This window comes from Camelus dromedarius, chromosome 31 (genome assembly GCF_036321535.1).
Source record: "Camelus dromedarius isolate mCamDro1 chromosome 31, mCamDro1.pat, whole genome shotgun sequence".
In the NCBI taxonomy this organism is placed as follows: domain Eukaryota; kingdom Metazoa; phylum Chordata; class Mammalia; order Artiodactyla; family Camelidae; genus Camelus; species Camelus dromedarius.
The window spans coordinates 10,552,292-10,572,304 of NC_087466.1; the positions used below are offsets into that span (position 1 = coordinate 10,552,292).

General features: G+C 41.0%; 1 protein-coding gene across 24 annotated transcripts in view; it reads right to left on the reverse strand.

Annotated features, from left to right (window-relative positions):
* Positions 1–20,013, reverse strand: part of GIT2 (GIT ArfGAP 2) — a 49,297-nt gene that overhangs the window by 17,008 nt on the left and 12,276 nt on the right. For 12 of the 24 annotated variants that reach the window (XR_004133658.2, XR_004133656.2, XR_004133657.2 and 9 more), the window contains exons 8-15: positions 15,056–15,101; positions 13,853–13,904; positions 10,450–10,522; positions 10,103–10,200; positions 8,895–9,006; positions 6,145–6,287; positions 4,008–4,157; positions 12–260 (exon numbers count right to left, since the gene is read on the reverse strand). Coding sequence is in view for 19 of the 24 variants with exons in the window: in XM_064481153.1 (XP_064337223.1) it covers positions 12–260; positions 4,008–4,157; positions 6,145–6,287; positions 8,895–9,006; positions 10,103–10,200; positions 10,450–10,522; positions 13,853–13,904; positions 15,056–15,101 (923 nt within the window). In the remaining 5 variants the exon portion in view is untranslated. The other 12 variants (XM_031442881.2, XM_031442878.2, XM_031442884.2 and 9 more) reach the window with 9 other exon arrangements.

A 20,013-nucleotide genomic window follows, 5' to 3' on the forward strand; every position in this document is an offset into this window, starting at 1 on the left:
GGGTTACTTACGTGTGCGGGGAAAGGCTGGAGTCTCGTCCTGCTCTCCTCGGGGTGGTTCACTTCTCCCATTGGGAGATACGGTTTCTGACCTGATCCCGTCTCGTACATAGACATGGGCCTACTGCCCCGGGCAGACGGACGTCGCTTTAAGGAAGAGTGGTTGGAAGTGTCTGTGTACTCAGAACCAGTTTGCACCTGATATATATTGGTTGTGGCCTGTTTCCTGAGGTTCGAATTTTCACTCTGGAGTGTTTGAAGCTGAAAGAAATGTTTGGCAGTGGGACTGTGTTGTTCTACAGCAAGCAGAAAAAGCAAACACCGAGTAAACGCATACAATAAGAACAGTAACAGCTCGCTGGGTGGAAAGTCAAAGGCATCTACAGACAAAAACTCTTCTAGAATGAGTGAAACACGATCAACTCACTTCACCACTTAAGCAAATTAAACAGCTAATTTCTGAATGTGAAAAAGTTGCAGTTTGGACTTTTTAAAAATGAAATGTCTAACTGCTTAAAAACTGGTCATGGCGGGCCTGGGAAATGTTTGCAGGCAAGCTGTACTCTGGATTATTCTATGGCTGTTTCGAGCAAGCGCTTGAGATCATTAAGACATCACTTAGGTAACCTGCTTTTGAAATGAGCCCTGAGCAATTTGCAAATGCCAAAAATGTCAGCAGACACCATGGAAGCAGCACAAAGGTAACTAGAAGTCACTCTGCAAAGCAAGAAAGACAGTGAAATTCAGCTTACGAAAAATCCGATGAGCTATTGCTTCCCAAAGAGCCAACAAGAAAAATTAAGATCAACAAATTTTTATTACATAATACTCTTTGATATTCCAAACAATTTAGCACTTTTTTTTTTTTAAAAAAAAGAGAGGGAACCAGATCATGGTAAGTTTGCTATATTAACATATCAGAGAGAGAACTGGAGACCTATTGAACTACCAGCGTCTTCATCTGAACGCTCCGCGTGGCACGCTGCCCTCTGGTGATCGGTCATCTTTCAGCCAGGGCCGGAATACTTGGCCTCTCTCTCCTTTGGCTCTGTCACCCAAAAATGTGACCATGGTGGTGTTGGCTTTAAACACCCTACTATGCCAGGCACCACCCTATTTTAGTTAGAAGCTGTCACTTGGAGGCCCTGAACGCTCTCTCCATTCCTCACATGCAGGCCGCTTCATCGTGCTGGATGAATTAGAGTTAAAGGATCAGCAAGGAATCGTGTTACTCTTTAGCGTCTGGCATTTTAAACACAATTAACTGAGTCCAGGCTGCACAACGTCCTTCCCCTCTGGTGCTCCTCCATCTTCCAGGACATTTTAAAAGCTGGATGTGGTAATGAGTTCAGCTGTCTACTCTTTGACAGAGATTGTAAAATCTGACCAGATTCCCCACTAGGGCCAAGGCTTACGTCCACAGGCAACTGTGTCTGCACCAGAAGATCATTACTTTTTCAATAGCAAACCCATTCAGTGTTAGGAGTTACTTTCAATTTCTATTTAGAAAGCACCGATCTGTGAATAATACACCAATAGTGGCTGCTCCTCTTCATTAATTAGCATCTTTTCCAAGCAACTGTCAAATGTGAAAGATCAGACAAAAATCATGCTACTTTTGTCAACTATATATATATATATATATATATATATATATATATACACATCTATATATAAAAACTTTACCTAACTTTGAAATGAAATCAATGTATCTTCACTAAATAAACACATTTTGCATACTTTATAATAATAGTGCCAAACTTTTGTGAAAGTCTGATTTACTGCCTCTGCCACAGAAATACTCTCATTCTCAGGTTTCTCAAAGAGGGATCCCTAAGGAATGATACAGATTGCTTCGACGCCAGAAAGGCTTTCAGGGCGTAACTTTTAACTGCAACTCCTTTTCCAAAGGGAGAACAGCTGCAGAGTGACAAGCAGCTACTGAAAATCCCTACATTCCAGAACACAGACAGGCATAAAGTGCCCGTCAAAGCTACTTACTAGGGAACTCGTACCCTCACGTGAAATGGTCAAGGTCCAGCCAGCGAAGAGCACAACAGCTCAGCGAAGGACCAGGGGGTCTGGTTACATGCTTGTCCATCTATGTGAAAACCTTCTTCTAGAGTTTTTTATTTTTAGACAAGGCCTTGAAATCTGAAACTTTACCTTAACACTTTCACGCCTCTAAAACATCCAGCTTGGATTTTGCTTGAATGTGCTTTTGATGAGCATAAGTTTCTGGTCTCAATTTTTAAAAAAATTTTAGTACTCTTTATTTAGGGAGATGCCCTCTGATAAATCTGAATGATGCTTATCTTAAGAACCAGACTACACTTTTTTGTTTGGAAGCAGTATAACAGGAAATGAAAAGTTACAGAAAGTAGTTTCAGAAATCAAAAGCATTTCTAAGAACTGAGGAGGTAATCCATGAATATGACAAATAATTCCACACTGCTTTTCTTAAAGAAGCTCAAGATGTCTGCTTTCAGAAATATGAGGTTATCTCTGGTGATTTCTACAAATACTAAAAAAGGAGCATTACAGGATAAAAATGGTGATGCTCAGCAGACTGATTTACAAGTGGCAAAGTCATCACGTTTCCAAAAACGTCACCTTAAAAAAATTTACTAGTTCAATTAATAGGACAAACTATATAGTTCAGTAAACAAAAGATATTTCAGAAAATACAGAAGTGCAATCTCTGCATGTTACAGCACAAGGGTGCTTGGTCTGTCTGGTTCATGGCCGCAAAGCAGCCCTAGACAGGGCCAGGGTGGCTCAGAACAGGTGCTCAATTAAAATCTGATTGATCTTCAGGTATTTTTGTCCCCTTCTATTATAGGTGTTGAGGCCATCTATCTCAAAATGTCTCCAAAAATCATCTAGAACTCAACATCAAAAGAATCCTAGACAGCGCCCCAGGCGAGGGTGCACTGCGGTGTTCCTCCCTGACAAGCTGAGGGCCCCGGGCTCTTTGCAGTTCTTTCGTTGTCCCTTAAGAAGCAACACTGAAAAAGGCCTGGCCACAAATGCAATGCGCCATGTCCTCTGTTCTTGATAGTGACTCTAAAGCATTATTCTTTAAAGGATAGGAGGAAGACATAGACATATATTTTGTTTCACTTCTGTTTAAGGGAAGCGGACAAAAACCTCCTTTTGTAGAGAACTGAATGATGGGAGCAGTATCCACATGGACTTAGGCAGAATTTAGAACTTTTTTAGCTTCCTTGTCTTGGCATTCTCATAAAGAATTACATACGCAATCTCCTCTTCAGCGTATTTCTTGCTACTATTAGCCACACTCTTTTTAGAGATTAATATATTCATATATTTCTAACTCTCTCAAAAGGCAGCGGACAAGGAAGTGCTAAGCAAACGGGACTGTTTCTTACTAGCGTACAGTTCTCACTAGTGCAAACACAATGTTTTCTTTATTTGTTGAGTACCTACTCTGTGGCTCTGAGGACATCATACATTAGTGGTAAGTACTGGTGAAAAATAAAGCGGGGATGTGGGACTGGGTTGCCAGGGCCGGGGTGAGTAACACCTTACAGTAAGAGGGACCAGGGACAGCACCCCTTACATGGTGTGGGATGGGGTTTGGAATGCTGATAAACACATACACCTGTTCTGGGCTTTCGTCTACTCTTGTCTTCATGGTGTGATTATTCTTTAGAATGAGCCAAAAATAAAAAGGAAGAATCACATGCATGGAGTGGCATCCAGCTCCCCAGGAAGCAAAGGATAGCACAAGGGATTCTACAGCTGACACGGACACTTAACAGGTTGTAATGTTTGTCCTATTTGGGAAACTTACACTGGAGTTAGTTCTAGTCAAACTACTTCAATTTAAAATATCCAAATACATACTGCTTCCAAAAAGACAGTGTGGCCCCAAGACTGTTAGGTCTGCTTTTCTTCCCTCTGACCACAAGCACCGTGCCTGGGAGTCTTCCTTATACTATGGGGTTAAAGGGTCAACCATCCTGGCATTTATTGACATGTTACCTTTTTCTGCATAATTCTCAGCTCGTCACTCAAGTTGTTATTCACCTTCATTAGCTGTTGTATCTTGGCCTCAGAAGCCACTAGAGCGTTTTTGACCTCCATAAATTCCTGCACAGTGACTGGTCCATCTGATAAATCTGAATCTAGGCTCTAAAAATAAATTGGGGAAAATGTTCACAATCTGAGATGACGATAACATTCAAGACTAACAGCTAAAGAATTTCAAATTCTGACCATGCCAGCTGGATTGCAAAGTTAATCAAACCAAATCAAGGCTTCTGAGAGTAATGCAAAAATCAAACATAAAGGCAGGGCTACTGTAATATTTGAAAAATTTTAAAGTCAATATTTTCTAACAGATCAGACAGTGGGGCTACAAATCTGCTCTGATGATGACTCTGTGTTCATCTGCATTGTCTGCCTTTCTGCTCATTCATTTTTCTTTTTTTCATTCATTATTTCATTAATTCACTCATTTCAATAGATTTTTGCTGAGCATCAGGCAGTGTTCTAGGGGCTTGGGATACATAAGACAAAAATTCCTGCTTCCATGGTGTTTACATCCCAACAGAGTGAGAGAGGGAAGAAATAAAAATAAGTAACTGTAGAGTATGATGGAAGGTGGTAAGTGCTGTGGAAAATAAATAGGAAGAGCAGAGTGGGAAGAAGAAAGCTGAAGTAGGGGCGAAGGTGGGTGCATTTTAACCAGATGGGGGGGTAAGCCTTTGGGTGGGTGGGACATGAGCAATAGCCTGAAGGATGTGAAGACATTAGTCAGGCAGCTGTCTGGAGGAAGAGCGTTCCAGCCAGAGGCAGAGCTCAGCTAGAGGGGAATGCGAGGCGGAGAGGAGGAGGAGGCCGGTCAGTCTAGGGGCCCCATCATGCAGGGCCCTGTCATGACCTGGCTTTCACGCAAGTGAACCTGGAACTTCTGGGGAGACTGGACAGAGACGCTTCAGATGGGACAAGTGGCTCCTGCCATCCCCTCCGCATTCCCTGCACCTGCCAATGGCACCACTGTGTGTAAGCTGGAAAACTTGGGGCACATCTCCTGGAAGTCTGTCTTCCCACTTCAAACATCCAACTTGTTGCCAAGACTTGTCTCTTCTATCTTCCTGTTCACCCATTCTCAAATGTTTGCTGAGCCCCTCTCCTGGCCAGGTCCAGGAGATTGAGCAGTGGGTGGGCCAGCCAGGCCCCTGCTGCCCTGTCCTCAGCCTCACCCTCTGCTACAGGGACTTCTCCTCCACCCAGACCCTCCCAGTGGAGGCCCTTTGGTGAGCCTGTGGCAGCTCTTGTTTGGACCTCTTCAGCCCTCCCCTGACTGGATTCCCTTCCTCCACTCTCCGGCCCCCCAGAACAGTCTTCCCAGAAAGGGACTCAAAGTGGTTAACCTCTAACCTCCTGCTCGGCCTAAAAGCTTCCTGGGCTCTGCACTGGTGGCTGAGGGCTAGGCTCTTCGGTCTGGCGTCACATTCCTGTGCAGTGTGACCCCAGCCTCTACGGCAGCTTTCTGAATCCCACTCCTTTTAGGCTGACCACACGTGACCAGACATCCCCCTAGACACTGCTCTCTCACTTTCTCTCTGCCTGGACCACCCGCCTCTGCCTCTCCACACGCCCACATCCCATGCATCCTTTAAGGCACTTAGTTAAGAACTATCCCACTTACAAAACCTCCCGAACACCCCTCCTCCACAACAAGGTGTGACTCCTCCACCTCTGCTTCTGTCTGTGCTCATTACACTTGCACCGTGACCTCCCCTACTGGGCAGTGACGGCCTCACAATCGAGAGGGACTAGGCCTCCCTCAGGAGGGTATTATCCAGAGAAGTCACACGCTAAACACTAGATGAAAGAATAAAACCCACCAGCCCCTCCTCACAGGTTTCATAAAGTCAAAACTGCGGCAGGGCTGTGATTTAGCAACTGACTCAGGGACAAAAGACTTCCTATTTTAAACGATTTACCCCACTGACCTCTGCTTGGCCCAAGCTAGCAGTAAACTCAGCTTCACCTCCAGAGCACTTCCCACAGGGCTAGCCCTCAAGTGATTCACAAATAAGGCAGTTTCGCAGGAGGAGAGGTGTGACAGGGCAACGCAGTCTCCCTTTGTGTGTGCGATGTGCCATCTCACCTTCTGCCTGTTTGCCTTGCTTGCGGCGGCTTCCAGGTCCGTGTCTTCGTCTGACGCCACGCTGTCATAGTCCGGCTGCTCGTTGTCCTGATTCTCAATACTGTGCTGGTTATTGACTGTTTTCAGTATGAGCTCCACATTGTCTGTGAATGGAAGCAAACAACCTCACTTCGGGCTTAAAAAAAACTTCCCCCCCAAAAAACTAGCCATTTAAAAGACTAAAAGAAAACGACAGAAATAGCAAGGTTATATTCACACCAAAACAGGGATAACAGAGTAAGTTATGAATCGGACAGAGAGCCTACTGTAAACTGCGCAGAGAGATTTAAACACCCCTGAGCTGCTTGCCAAGTGCGGGCAAATTAATTAGATGATTTAGGAAAGAGCTGCTCAGGTTCAGGAGGCAGGTTCCCAAGTTTGTAATCATTCAAGGAAACAGGGTGTAGCTCAGAAGTCATGAAAATAGAGCTGTAACTATTGTAAGATGGACTGGAATTCAATTATAACTGTAACTTGTTTACAAAGTGATGTCAAGTCAAAACAGAAAGGAAACTGTTAAAGTGGAGCCTAGAAACTAGGTTCTCAAAGAACAGGCAGATTGGCATTTTGACAGCTGAATGCCAGTGAGAGGAAGAAAAAAAAAGGAGACCGACCCTCTGGACACACACATGCATATCAGGAACGTGTGGTCTACAAGGAAGCAGGGATGATTCTATCGGCTCTCATACATTTTGAATGAAAGATTTCACAAATTATCCAAGTCTCTCCACTTTCTTTCAGGCAACTCGAGCAAACCTCTAATTCCCAATACTGTTTCCGGATCTTTTGACAGATAATATCTGGGTGATAAATTATGTCTGCTTAAAAGGAATTTTAATTTTTAAAATTAATACTTAAAATATACACATCATCAGATTACAGAAGTAGCAAAGATTCAAGGTAGAAGAATGGAAACTAATGCTAGGGTAATCATTCATGGCTATGATACATGTTGTTCTGTTTCTTACCAGTCTTTTTCCTAAGCAAATATACCTACACACAGTCAATTTGTAGCAGTAACGGTCTATAAAGTTGCTGTGAAGACTGAATTAGCAAATTAGGAAGTAGCAAACCTTAAGAGGTCTGGAACAGTTACCTTAATGATTGCTCTGAGTGGAAACACAGGGTTAGCTTCCTGCAAACCTCTGGTCATGTTTTTGTCAACCGATCAATACGGAACCTTGTTTTACATGTATCTTTTTTTTTAAAGACACCTTTAATATATATTGTTTATTCACGAATGCTGAGCTCACGGTCAACAGCACTGTAACCCAGGCCTGAAATGTATCTAACACACGTGTTCTCTCCATTGGGCACATCACAGCCCTCCTGCACTCAGGAACCCTGGACAGCTCTTCAGCACTATGCCTGGGGACGAGTTTAAACAGTGAAATCATCAACAAAAAGCATAAAAATGTGAAAAATGTGGCACTAAACAGACCTCGAAAAGGACACTTGCTTACAGTGTGAGCTGAAATCAAAAGCAACGCCTTGTTCAACCTCAGCTGGGAACGTGTATTTTGGGGGACTCAATTTTTTTGCCGTTCTGCACACACATTACCCGTGTAAGTGCTTTGAGTACTGATTCTGAGGTAACACATTTTAATAAGTAGGTGAACTGGCCAAATGGGATCCATGAATAATGAGGATTGATTTTATATTTATACTTACATGTGGTATATTCCCTTGTACGTGTGCATGTTTACAAATGTTTTCCTTACAAAATTGGGATTATACTAAACCTTTTTAAAAAATATTACTTTATGTCATTACACATTCTCTGAAAAAAAGGCCTGTGCACTATTCAGATAGGTGACTAATCACTGCTCTGTTATTATGTTTCAGATGTTTTCCGTGTTGTATACAATATACATACAATATCTCTTACTATTCCACCTCAATTAACCCCTAGAGATGGAACCACCAAAGAGGATGTACATTTTGAGACTTCAAGTTTATGAAAGGACCCTTATCACTGAAACTTCACCAAAATTTAACAAAGTTTCTTAGAGCTTATTTGTACCCGGTTGAGCCAGTAAAACCAAGAAGAACACACTGTTGTCAGTTAATGATTTCTGTCTTTGGGGAAAGCGATGCTGACTGAAAACTGAACTTTTACGGTGTGTATTTCTTCTGTAAAAATGTTATTATTTCTCTAATTAGAAAAAAACCACAAAAATATAGTATCAGGGCTGAGGAAGAAGGGTGATCTAAAGTACAGGGACAGGACCTCAACAAGGTCCTGAACAAGATTCAAAGGGCACCCAGAAACAGATGCTCCCTTCACAATTTTAAACCCCAGTAATTCTCACTGTAGACATTTAAAGTTTATAGTCACAAATTTTAATTCTTTAGAACTCAGTTTTGAAGGTAAGCAACAGCGGGGGAGCTGTAATTTCAATCAAGAGGGTTTATTTTCTTAGGTCCTTTAACAAGATCTAAGTCAGACTTCTGAGATAACTTCAGGATGCAATTTTATATATATATAAGATAGATTTGAATAGCAGTTAATAACGTTGAAACATTTATAGTTCACCAGGGCTCAGAGAGAGAAACTTTCCATCACAACATAGCACTAATAAAACTTACAAGGCTTTAACTAAGTTGTGTCAATGGTGGCTTTAATTATTATTATGTTCTTTATAACTTTAACACTTGTGTGAAGTTTAGAAGGCCAAAGTAGCAAACATTTAGAGGTCTGGAACTGTTACCTTTTGAACCAGAGAGAGGGCTGCCCTGCTGTCTCCTCTTGGCGTCACTGAGAATGTCGATAACCAGTGTGGCAAACTCGTGGGCGTTAAACCGAGCTAATTTCTGTCTGCCCTAAGGGTGAGAAAATTGGAAATTGTCTCAGATGTAAAAATATAAATATTCACATAAAACTGGTAAAGACTGTTGTTAGACTTCAGCAAAGACCTTCCAGCATACTCAGTCACAGCCACAATTCCATCAAACCTAACATTTTCCTTATGAACAGTCCAAAATTATTTACATAATAGAACTATTTAACAGTTAACTTCTCAAAATGCATATTTATTTTTGTAAACAAAAGCAAAATGGCTCTACTGAATGCCTTTTCCCTAATATCAACTCCATTCTGAAGTAGACCTACTAATAAAAAAAATTAATTTGGAGGGAAATTTTAAAATTTCAAGATAACGTTATAGTTTAGATGCTTGGACTCCATCATTACATTTATTTATTCTTAGAGGAGGTACTGGGGATTGAACCCATGACCTCACGCATGCTAAGCTTGCGCTCTACCACTTGAGCTATTCCCTCGGACTCCATGATTACATATAGCTGTGAATCAATAAAAATGAAAAGGGCTTCCTGATTTCCTCAACTTCTCTCCTCCTGATGGGTGCTTAGGCTTTTTTTTTAATGCTCTATTATTACACACAGTGCTCTGATGAAAATCGCTGTGCATAAAGCTTTGTATTTTTAGAACATATTCCCAAATAAGGAATTCCTATGTAAAAGGATGCAGTTAATTCGAAGCATCTGCAGCCAGTTAACAAATTGCTTTCCTGAAGTCTGCAGCAATTTAAACTCTTACCTGCAGCAGGAGAAAGCCCATTTTGCCACACATCTTTACCAGCTTGGAGCACCTTTTATTATATCCTTTATTAATTTGATGCCTTTAGGCTGCTTTCCTTGATTACTAATGAGATTAAACATTTCTTCACATTTGAAGGCCATTAATATTTCTTCTATGAATCGTTTTATATTCTTTCCCAGTCATCTATTAACATCTATTGCTTTTCTTAATCAATCTGTGAGTGGTGTGTCTGTGTGTGTGTATAAAGGATATTAACATTTTAATGGATCAAAAAAATTTAAACATCAGCCCTGCGAAAATAAACCATCGTATCAGCCATTCCCCAAATATATCTACTTCTCGGACTCGGCCACTTGCCTGGTTGCGTGTCGATGAGTACTCGGGATTGACCGGAAGGAAGGGGACGACAGTTGTCTCGGTCACCAGGGTGCTGTGGTTTTGCGTAGCAAGCCAGACTAGCCAGAGGAAAGAGCCAGAGATAGGATCTCATCACCACGGGTGTGCCACCGCTCCTCTGAGAGCCGCGGCTCCCACGTTACTAGGGAGACTCGGAGTAGCACACTCCGAAGCCGATAGACACAAAAGTTAGTATCGACAAATGTTTTATCAAGACAGTAGAAACTGGGCAAGTAACACTCAGGCTGGCAGCTTGTTGCTGCCCACTGATGACAAAGCTTAGTAGATAAAGCCACATGTTCAGTCACCTGCATCAGTCTCTCGCCTGTCAACTTCATCATACACGTCCATGGCAAGTTCTTCAAACAAATGATTACTTAGCTGAAAGTAAGAACATATCAGGGACACAAGGGACAAGGATTAACACTCGGAGAATGAGCAGAAATACAACATATTCACCTATCTACCTCCAACATCTAATCCAAAGCCAGTGCCTACTTAGTGAACACCCACTGTTAATGAGACAGTAACATTTCCAAAATAGTACAGGCCCTCTGGAAATACCTGCTACCCACAGCAGCCTCCCTCCCTCCCTCCCAACATGTGCCATAAGGGAGACAAGAGGCATCTAAGGTGTGAATCTCAAAGCAGGTTCTGGGTCTCTGCTCTTTGGGGGTATCACCTTAAAGTCTCTCCTTCTGCTCTTTCCTGACAATGTTTGCCAAGTCCTCACCCCCATAAGGGATCTTAAACCCTTGGTAGGATAAAGAAGCCAGAACACGCCATTTTGAGAGGCTAAAACAGGTCACTGCAGGAAAACACCCTCAGGCCCTGGTGACATCTGTCTTCCTCCGCAGCAGTCCTTCAGGCCCCCCCCAAACTCCTTGAGCATCCCCAACCAAGGACAGCCTGTCTCATCAGTAGGCTGTCCCTACGAAACAGGCCCCACAGACAGGAGTGCCCACCTGGCAGCAACCAGGACAGGTTGCCCGAGACAAGGCGCAGCACCCCAACCCCAGCCCAGGCCGGCTCCAGCTCCCTCTGCACTTTTTCCCTCATGAAATGCACCCTTGCCTCTTGGTGGCTTTCCTTTTGAGTTGATTGCTTCCCTGCTCTGTGAGAACAGACACTGAATTCGTTCCATTCGCTGCTGTTCCTTACACCCCGACACGGTACCCGGCACTGAGACGGGACTCAGTCAGTGGCCATTCACACACTGACCAGAAGGCATTTTATGCAGAATTTAAAGCTGGCTGCACAGACCTCATGGGAACTCATTAAAATGGGTACAACACATTGTCAGGTGACAAAAGCAGGATACAAAATTCTATACTTATAATTACGTCTCAGTTAAAACAAAAAGATTTCGCATCTGAAAGAATTAGAAAAAGCAGACCAAAACATTGAGCCTGAATCCATTAAGAATACAGTGAATGAGGAGGATTCCCCTTCTCTATTTTCTAAATTTTCCCTAGTGTGGTTATATTACATTTATAATTCAAAATAAACTGACAGGAGGGTGGGTATTAAAAAAAACAAAAAACAAACTCTGAGAGCCTTTTGCTGGATAAGGTGGCACAGAACTGGGAAATTGAACCTGCATCTCAAATACCCAGTCTCTTTCCTCTAAGGGGTTATAAACTAATGTTATTATTACTAACAACAACTACCAGAGCAATACCGCTGAGAGCTTATATTCCAAGCACCTTGCTAACATCATCATATTAAATACAACACCTCTCTGAGGACAGGAACTACTATTATCCCACTTTACAGATCAGGATACCGAGGCACAGAAGTTGGTAGCTCATCTAAAGTCACAAAAGCCAGGAAGTGATGGACCTGAGATGCAAGTTGAAGTCTCTCAAAATATTAACATTTACTAAGTCAAGAAATACATTAGTCTTATTACATTTCTCGCAGCTTTTCATTAGGGAGAGAGGAAGGAAGGGAGGAAAGGAGAGAGGGAGAGAGAGGAAGGGGAGGACGGGGATACTGTAGGATAAACTAACTGGTCCTGGTAAGAGGAGGAGCCCGCAGGGCGTGGGGAGCTCACTCTTACTGAGCAGCTCTGATCTGCCACCCCTGCTGGGTCATTAGCTCCCTTTCTAGGCGAGGGCACCAAGGCACAGAGAGGCTAAGAAGCTTGGCAGAGCTGAGATCCGTGCCTGACCAGTATGACCCAGAGCCCAAGCTCTGGAGAGCTATACTCAACTTTGCTCCAGATATTTAGCTAGTGCCTGCTGTGTGCTAGAAGTATTACAGAAGTAGCCCCAGCTTTCAGCCTAGCAAATGCAGAACAGGACAGTCAAGGGGAGTGTGGGTTTTATCTATAAAGTTTGAATTACTTAAAATAAAAATTGGCTTCCAGAGTGCAAGTAATTAAAAGGAAGTCATAGGCTATTTAGTGCTATCTGACTCAAAAGCTTATCATCTTAATCATCTTAGTATATGAACTCCTTCATTTAAGAAAGGCAATAACACATATACACACAAAACCATAGATACAGAACACAGAGACACCAAACAAATTGCATAAAATACATTTATTTCATATTACAGTTAAATGCTAGTCATGAGAAATTCATTTTATGTACTATTTAGTACTGAATATTACATGAAGTTCTAGTGAAGAGTCTTGTGTGAAAACGGGAATGAGGAGTAAGCTGGAAGGGAGGGGAGCTGCAAGTTCAGAGTCAGGCTTTGGGAAAACCCCCACCCTCGCTGTGAAGGGGCTCAGATTTCAGCTACTTGCCTGACGAAAGGGAGGGAAGCTGGGAAAGGAGAACACTGCAGGCCAAAGAGAATTCCTGAAAGAGGGCTTGAAGGTGGCCTTGAAGGTGCCTCAGACTGCTAACCTTTAAGAATTATTTAAATGTACGCACCCCCCACACACACACACCTCCAGCCCCTCCCCCACACACAGCGGGAACCAGAAGAGAGGTGGGGCAAGAACAGAAGGGTGCCAGTTGGATGACGCCCTTAGAGGTTAAGAAAAGAAGTTAAGAATTTGGTTCTGATCTTGAGAGCGATGAGAACAGCTGAGGTGGTTAGAATGGCTGGGGAAGCACCCTGGTGAGGCTTCCTCTGAGAGACATCATTCCCAGAGGAGTAGATTTCTCAGGGTCCTGACTAAGGCTGACTAAAGTGAGCCTGTGACCTGCAGGACTGGGCAAACTCTGAGCACAGAGCCCGGGCAGAACCAGCTCTTAAAAGTCTATGTTCACATAGCTCTGATGAACGGTGTGGGACGTGCACGACCGTTATGACAGGGGCTGGACCCCAAAGGGCAGCCAGTCAATCTGCGGTACTCACCATTCCAGCATCAGCTTTCATCATTCTCTAGCATCCTAAGAGGCTACAGGAAGTAATCCCAAGAAGCGTGTCCCACTCCCTCGTTTACACTGAGAGAAACTAGGGAACTCATGGGGAGAAACTAGGGAACTCATGGGGAGAAACTTCCTAATGTCATAGGCACAGTCCTCACTTTCAAAAAGACAGATAAAAATGGCATTATTTGAAGCAGAGAATAAACTGGATAAACTGAGTAGTACTTTCACTCTTTGATGGTACTGGATGGTCTGTTTCTGATTTAACATCCTAGAGCATGGAACCAAGTCACCTGATGGACTCGGTAGAGGGCTGAAAACAGGTATTAGCGGGACACACAGTTTTCCACACTGGAGTTCGCTAGGCAAGAGAGATACTCACAGACTGAAGCTTCTTCTTAGCAGCTTTTGCCAGTTCAGACAAATCCAGGCTGCTAAGAAAACGTACAAAACTAATAAGCAAATAAGTAAAACCATTCTCATGAACTCTGTAGAAGATTAAGACAGCCAAGGGATTCGGGTATTAATTACAGTTCATGGACATGGTCAGAGGCCGAAATTCTACAGCCCAATAGTCAGTGAGGAAACTTGGAGGAGAACTTGGCGAAAGTAACCCCTAGAGATACCGTAATCATGCAACATGGTAAAGAAAAAGATAATGCACCTACTAACTAAAAGACAAAAAACATTGCCAGGGTCGTCCCCAGGCCCTTTAGGGGGAGAAGCCATAATTTCTGACGTATTAAAAAAAAAAACAACCCACAATAGAAGAAAATTCAAAAAGGGGAGAATGCGAAAAACTACAATGGCAAGACTACATCCGGAACAGCAGTTAATCATTTCATAAACTCTTGATGGTATTGGTGTAAAGGCAATTGGCTAAATGAGGGTTTCAGGTTCACTTCTGCAGCTGTGAATTCATCTGACCTTACAGACCAGGGGTCAGCAGATCAGAGCCCACTTTTTGTTCAGCATATGAGCTAAGCATAGTTTTATATTTTTAAGTGGTTGGGGGGGGGGGGAAGGCCAAAGAATGGTATTTCATAACATGTGAAAATTATATGAAGTTCGAATTTCAGTATGCAGAAATAAAATTTTATTGGAAAAGGCACGCCCTTCATTTACATAGTGTTCCATGGATGTTGTCATCCATAAGTGGCAGAGTTGAGTATTTGCGGCAGAGGCTCTCACAAAGGGCCCAAAAAGCCTAACATATTTACTAACTACCCCTTAACAACGACAATAACAATTTGCTGGTTCCGGTTATAGACAAAAGAAATACTTTCTCACACTAGAGAAATAGCCTGTGATATGTCTATAACCACAATACACTGTCACAGCTGGTTAAAACTGTGACGGCATCACTGACTCCCATTTTCTTATTAGCAAATTTGTTACTTGCACTCTTTCAAACTTAAGTTTTATATGGTGGTTTACTTACAGCCGTCTTATTTCCAAATTGTATAGCCGTAAAAGAGAAAAATGTATGGGCTTTGTTAAATACAAAATATAATACACTTAAAGACTCTACAACCAAGGCAATATTAGCGACAGATAAAATTGATTGGTATTGCAACAGCCTTACCTGTCTGCCATTTGAGGTATTATAAAGTGCTGTCCATTTTTGTGATCTGAAACAGAAACCAAGCCAAAGTTTTGTTCATACAAATACCGTTAAGATTTGTAAAGGAACACCACTATTATTTTCTCAGTTTACGACGTGCAAAATTAGTATCTTCCCATAATTATGAACTATGTGGGGAAACAGAAGTTGGCAGGCTGGCTTACAAATTCCCAAAATCTGGCCAATAGCAACGATCATTTCCTCCTTTTCTTCTGGTAAAAGGTGATCCTGACATCATTAGACTGAAGGCCTAGGCTCACCCTAGTTCTTACACTTTGTTTGTCCCCGGTATAACTGATGATCTTCAGCCACGGGAAGAACACTGAGGGAGCTGAGTTAGCTCAGAGCAGGCTTCCATCAGCTCTCTGTGTGAAACGGTGGAGCTTCCTTGAGCTTTGGTGGCTCATCTTCAAATTAATCAATCAGCATTCAACAGTCAGGGCTGGCCCGGGTGGTCTCGGCAGAACTGGCAGGGGCTCCATCTTCTTTAATGCCTCCTGACTGAGTCCTACTCAAGCTTCTGGAGGCCATTGATCATGTGCCAATGAAAAAAGCCACTATGAGCATTCACATCCATGTTTCTGTGCAAAGGTAAGTCTCTACTTCTCTCAGGTAAATACCTAGGACTGCTGGGTTAGAGATAAATGTACGTTTAACCTGGGGGAAAAAAAACTGCTTGACTTTTTTCCAGAGTAGCTCTATCATTTTGTTTTCCAACCAGCAACACATGAGAGTTAACACTTCTTCCACATCTTCCCCAGCACTTGGACTGTTGGTATTTTTCTCTTTTTAATTTGTCACTCTAATAGGTAGGTAGGGGTATCTCACTGGGTTTTAACTGGCATTTTCCTAATGGCTAAAGAACTCCTCTCTTCATGTGCTTATTTATCTGCCATGTGTATGTTATCTTTGCCCAGTTTTTATTGGGTTGTTTTCTTACTGTTGAGTTTTAAGTATAAATATTCTAGATCTAAGACCTTTGCTGGGTATGTGATTTCCAAATACTTTCTCCCAGTCTGTGGCCTGTCTTCTCATTCTCTTAACTACAGTCTTTACAGAGCAGAAGCTTAAATTTTTGAGGAAGTCCAATTTATCAATATTTCCTTCTATGGATTGTGCTTTTGGTGTGACAGTTAAATACTTTACAGAAACCAAGATCACTAAGATTTTCTCCTGTGTTTTCTTCTAGAACTTTTATAGTTTAGGTTTCACATTTAGGTCTACTCCATTTTGAGTTAGTTTTTATACAAGGTGTGAGGTTTAAGTTGAAGTTCAGTTTCATTTGTCTGCATATGGATATTCAGTTATTCCAACACCATATATTGTACTATCCTTCCTCCGTTGAACTGCCTTTGCAACTTTTGCCAAAAGTCAATTGAACATATTTGCATGGGTCAATTGTGTGGGATTCTCTATATGGTTTTATTGATATACATGGCCATCTTTTCACCATAACCACTGTCTTGAGCATAGAAGAGCTTTATAGCAAGTCTTAAAATTGGGTGGTGTGATTCCTCCCATGTGATTACTGTTCTTTTGCAAAACTGTCTTGGCCATTCTGGTTCCTTTGCCTTTCCAAGTAACTTGCCTTATGTCACTGGTTAGGACCTCTGGTGCAATGATGAATAGGAATGGTGAGAATGGACATCCTAGCCTGGTTTCGGATTTTCAGACAAAAGGATTCAATCTTTCATTATTTAAGGACGATGTTAGCTGTGGTTTTTATTTTTCTTTTGCATTTTATTTTTGATTGAAGTACAGTCAATTACAATGTAGCTGTGGTTTTTCAACTGATACTCCTAATCAGATTAAGGAAGTCCCTCCTATACCTAGTTTGCTGAGGTTTTTCTTTTTTCTTTTTTTTTTTTTTATTGTGAAGGGATGTTGAATTTTGTTAAATGCTTTTTGTGCATCAACAGATAAGATTATATAGTTTTCCTTTTTTTAGTCAGTGTAATGAATTACATTAACTGGCTTCCAAATGTTTTATCAGTCTTGTGTATCTGGAAATCCCACTTTATGCTGTATTTTTCTTTTTATGCTTATTGGATTCAATCTGCTAACACTGTTGAGAATTCTGGTGTCTGTTCACAAGGGCTTTTTTTTTTTTTTTTTTTGCCCCATCTTTGCTGAGATTGCTATCAGGGTAATGCTGGCCTTAGAAAGTGACTTGAGTATTCCCTCCCTTTCTGTTTTCAAAAAAAAAAAAGATCATGTAAAATGGATGTTATTTCTTCTTCAAATGTTTGGTAGAAAAGTTTCATTTTATGTGCAAAACTTGAAACACTTAAAACTTAACACTTAAAAATACCTGCTAAGAATTGTAATTGCGCCGCCTCCCTGGCTCCCTTGTCTTCGGAGACGGCCCGCACTTTGACTATGGATCTACTTTTTTTAACCTGAGCATCCAACCCCCACACCTTGTGGCCTCTCTCTTGCCTTCTGAAACAGCCTACATTCTATGTAGTATGTATCTCTCTAAACGAATCTACCTTTACTCAAAAGAAAAAAAAAAAAGAATCATAATTGCAAAGCTAGCAAGCCATGTGAGTCATAAACCATAGTTATTGTACTGCTGGATGGCAATACCACTTCAGTTGGTCACAGTATTTTCCAGTGAAATCATCTCGGCTGGGGTTTTCTTTAATGGAATGGTTTTAAGTACAAATTCTTTAAAATACAGGATTATGTATTTACATTATCCCTTTCTTCTTGGGTAGGTATTGGCAGTTTATGGCTTTCAAAGAATCGGTTCATTTTCTCTAAGTTGTCCAATTTCTGCACACAGTTATTTATAGGATTTTGCACTACTCTTCAACATCTGTGGGGTTTGTAGTGATACCCTTCTACGTGTATTCCTTCCTTTTTTCTTTGTCAGTATGGCTATACATTTATCCATTTCACTGATCTTTTTGAAGAATCAGCTTTTGGGTTCACTGATTTCTCCCTACTGTATTCCTTTTTCACTTTCATTGATTTCTATTCTTATCTTCATTATTTCCTACCTTCTGCTTGCTTTGGGTTTATTGTGCTCATCTTTTTCTAGTTTCTTGAGGGTTGGGAAGCTTCGATTAAGGATTTGAGACCTTTCTTCTTTGCTAATGTAATAATTTAATGTTATAAAATTTCCTATAAGCGTTGCTTTAGCTGCATCCCACAAACTTTGAATGTTGTGGTTTCATTCTTGTTCGTCTGAAAATATTTTCTAATTTCCATTGAGACTTCCTCTTAGACCCCTGGATTATTTAGAAGTATGTTGTTTAATTTCCAAGCATTTGGGTATTTTCCAGTTATATTTTATTTATTTCTAGTTTAATTCCATCACGGTCGGAGAATATACTTTATAGGACTTTAACTCTTTTAGATTGGCTAAGGTTCTTTTCTTATGGCCCACGATATGATCTATCTTGGTGAATGTTCAACCGCATACTTGAAAGGAACGTATGTTCTGGTGCTGTTAGGTAGAACATGCTGTAAATTGTCAATCAGGTGCAGTTGGTTGGTGGCTTGGTTTCAGTTCAACATCCTTGCTGGTCTTCTGCCCCTGGTTCTATCTATTACTAAATGAGGACCACTGAGTCTCCAACAGCAATTGTGGACTTGGCCTTTTCTCCTTTCAGTTCTATCAGATTTGATCCGTGTATTTTAAAGCTCTTGCTGGGTGTATCCCCACTTAGAACTGTTGTGTCTTCTTGGTGAGTTGACCCTTTTAATTATCGTGCTGTGTCCCTCTCTATCCCTGCTAATTTTCTTTGCTTTGAAGTCTACTTTGTTTGATATTAATATAGCCACTTCAGCTTTCTTTTACTTAGTATTATTTTACACCTTTCTGATTTTTAATTTACCTATAACATATATTTAAAGTAGGTTTCCTGGACACGGCATACAGTTAGAGCTTGTTTTTTAATTCCATTCGGACAACCTGTGCTTTTAAATGGTGCATTTAGATCATTAACATTTAATGTAATTATTGTTATATTTGGATTTAAGTCTATGATTTTATTATTTAGTTTCTGTTTGGGCTTCAGTTTTTTGTTCCTCTCTTTCCTCTCTTTTTTTGAATCAAAATATCTTTTGATTATTTGGGTAGTTTTTAATATTCCATTTTAATTTATCTCTAGCGTTTCTGATCAGGTATCACTGCATAGTCTTTGAATGGTTGTGCTGGGGGTTCTTATAAACATAACTTTTTACAATCTACTTAGAAATAATATTTTACCATTTTAAGAAGAATGCAAATTTTTTTACTTCCATATTTTTTACCCTCTCCCCTTTCTGTTGTGATTGTCACATGTATTACACTGACATATGCTGAAAACCTCACCAGACAATGATATAACTTTTGCTTTAAATTGTCATATATATCCTAAAAACTTAAGAAGACACACAGTCTATTACATTTATCCAGATATTTATCATTACTGTTGCTCCTTCATTCCTGAAGTTCCAAGATTCCCTCTGGTATCAACTCCCTTCCACCCACAGAACTTTCTTTAGCATTTCTGGTAGAGCAACTAATTCTCTCATTTTCTTTCATCTTAAAATGTCTTCATTTTGTCTTCATTCCTGGAGGTTATTTTCACTGGAAATGGAGCTCTGAGTTGATAGTTATTTTCTTTCAGCACTTAAAAAAATACCATTCTACTTCCTTTTCGTCTCCATGGTTTCTGATGAGAAATCCAGTCGTTCAAATAATTATTGTTTTATATGGTGTATGTCATTTTTTTTCCTTGGCTGCTTTCAAGATGTTTTCTTTCTTGGTTCTTTTGCAGTTTGATTTTGATGTATCTAAGTGATGATTTCTTTGAGTTTATCCTGTTTGGAGTTCTCTGAGCTTCTTGAATTGTAAATTTATCTCTTTTGCCAAATTTACAGCGTTTGGCCAATATTTCTTCAAATATTTTTTCTGTACCACATTC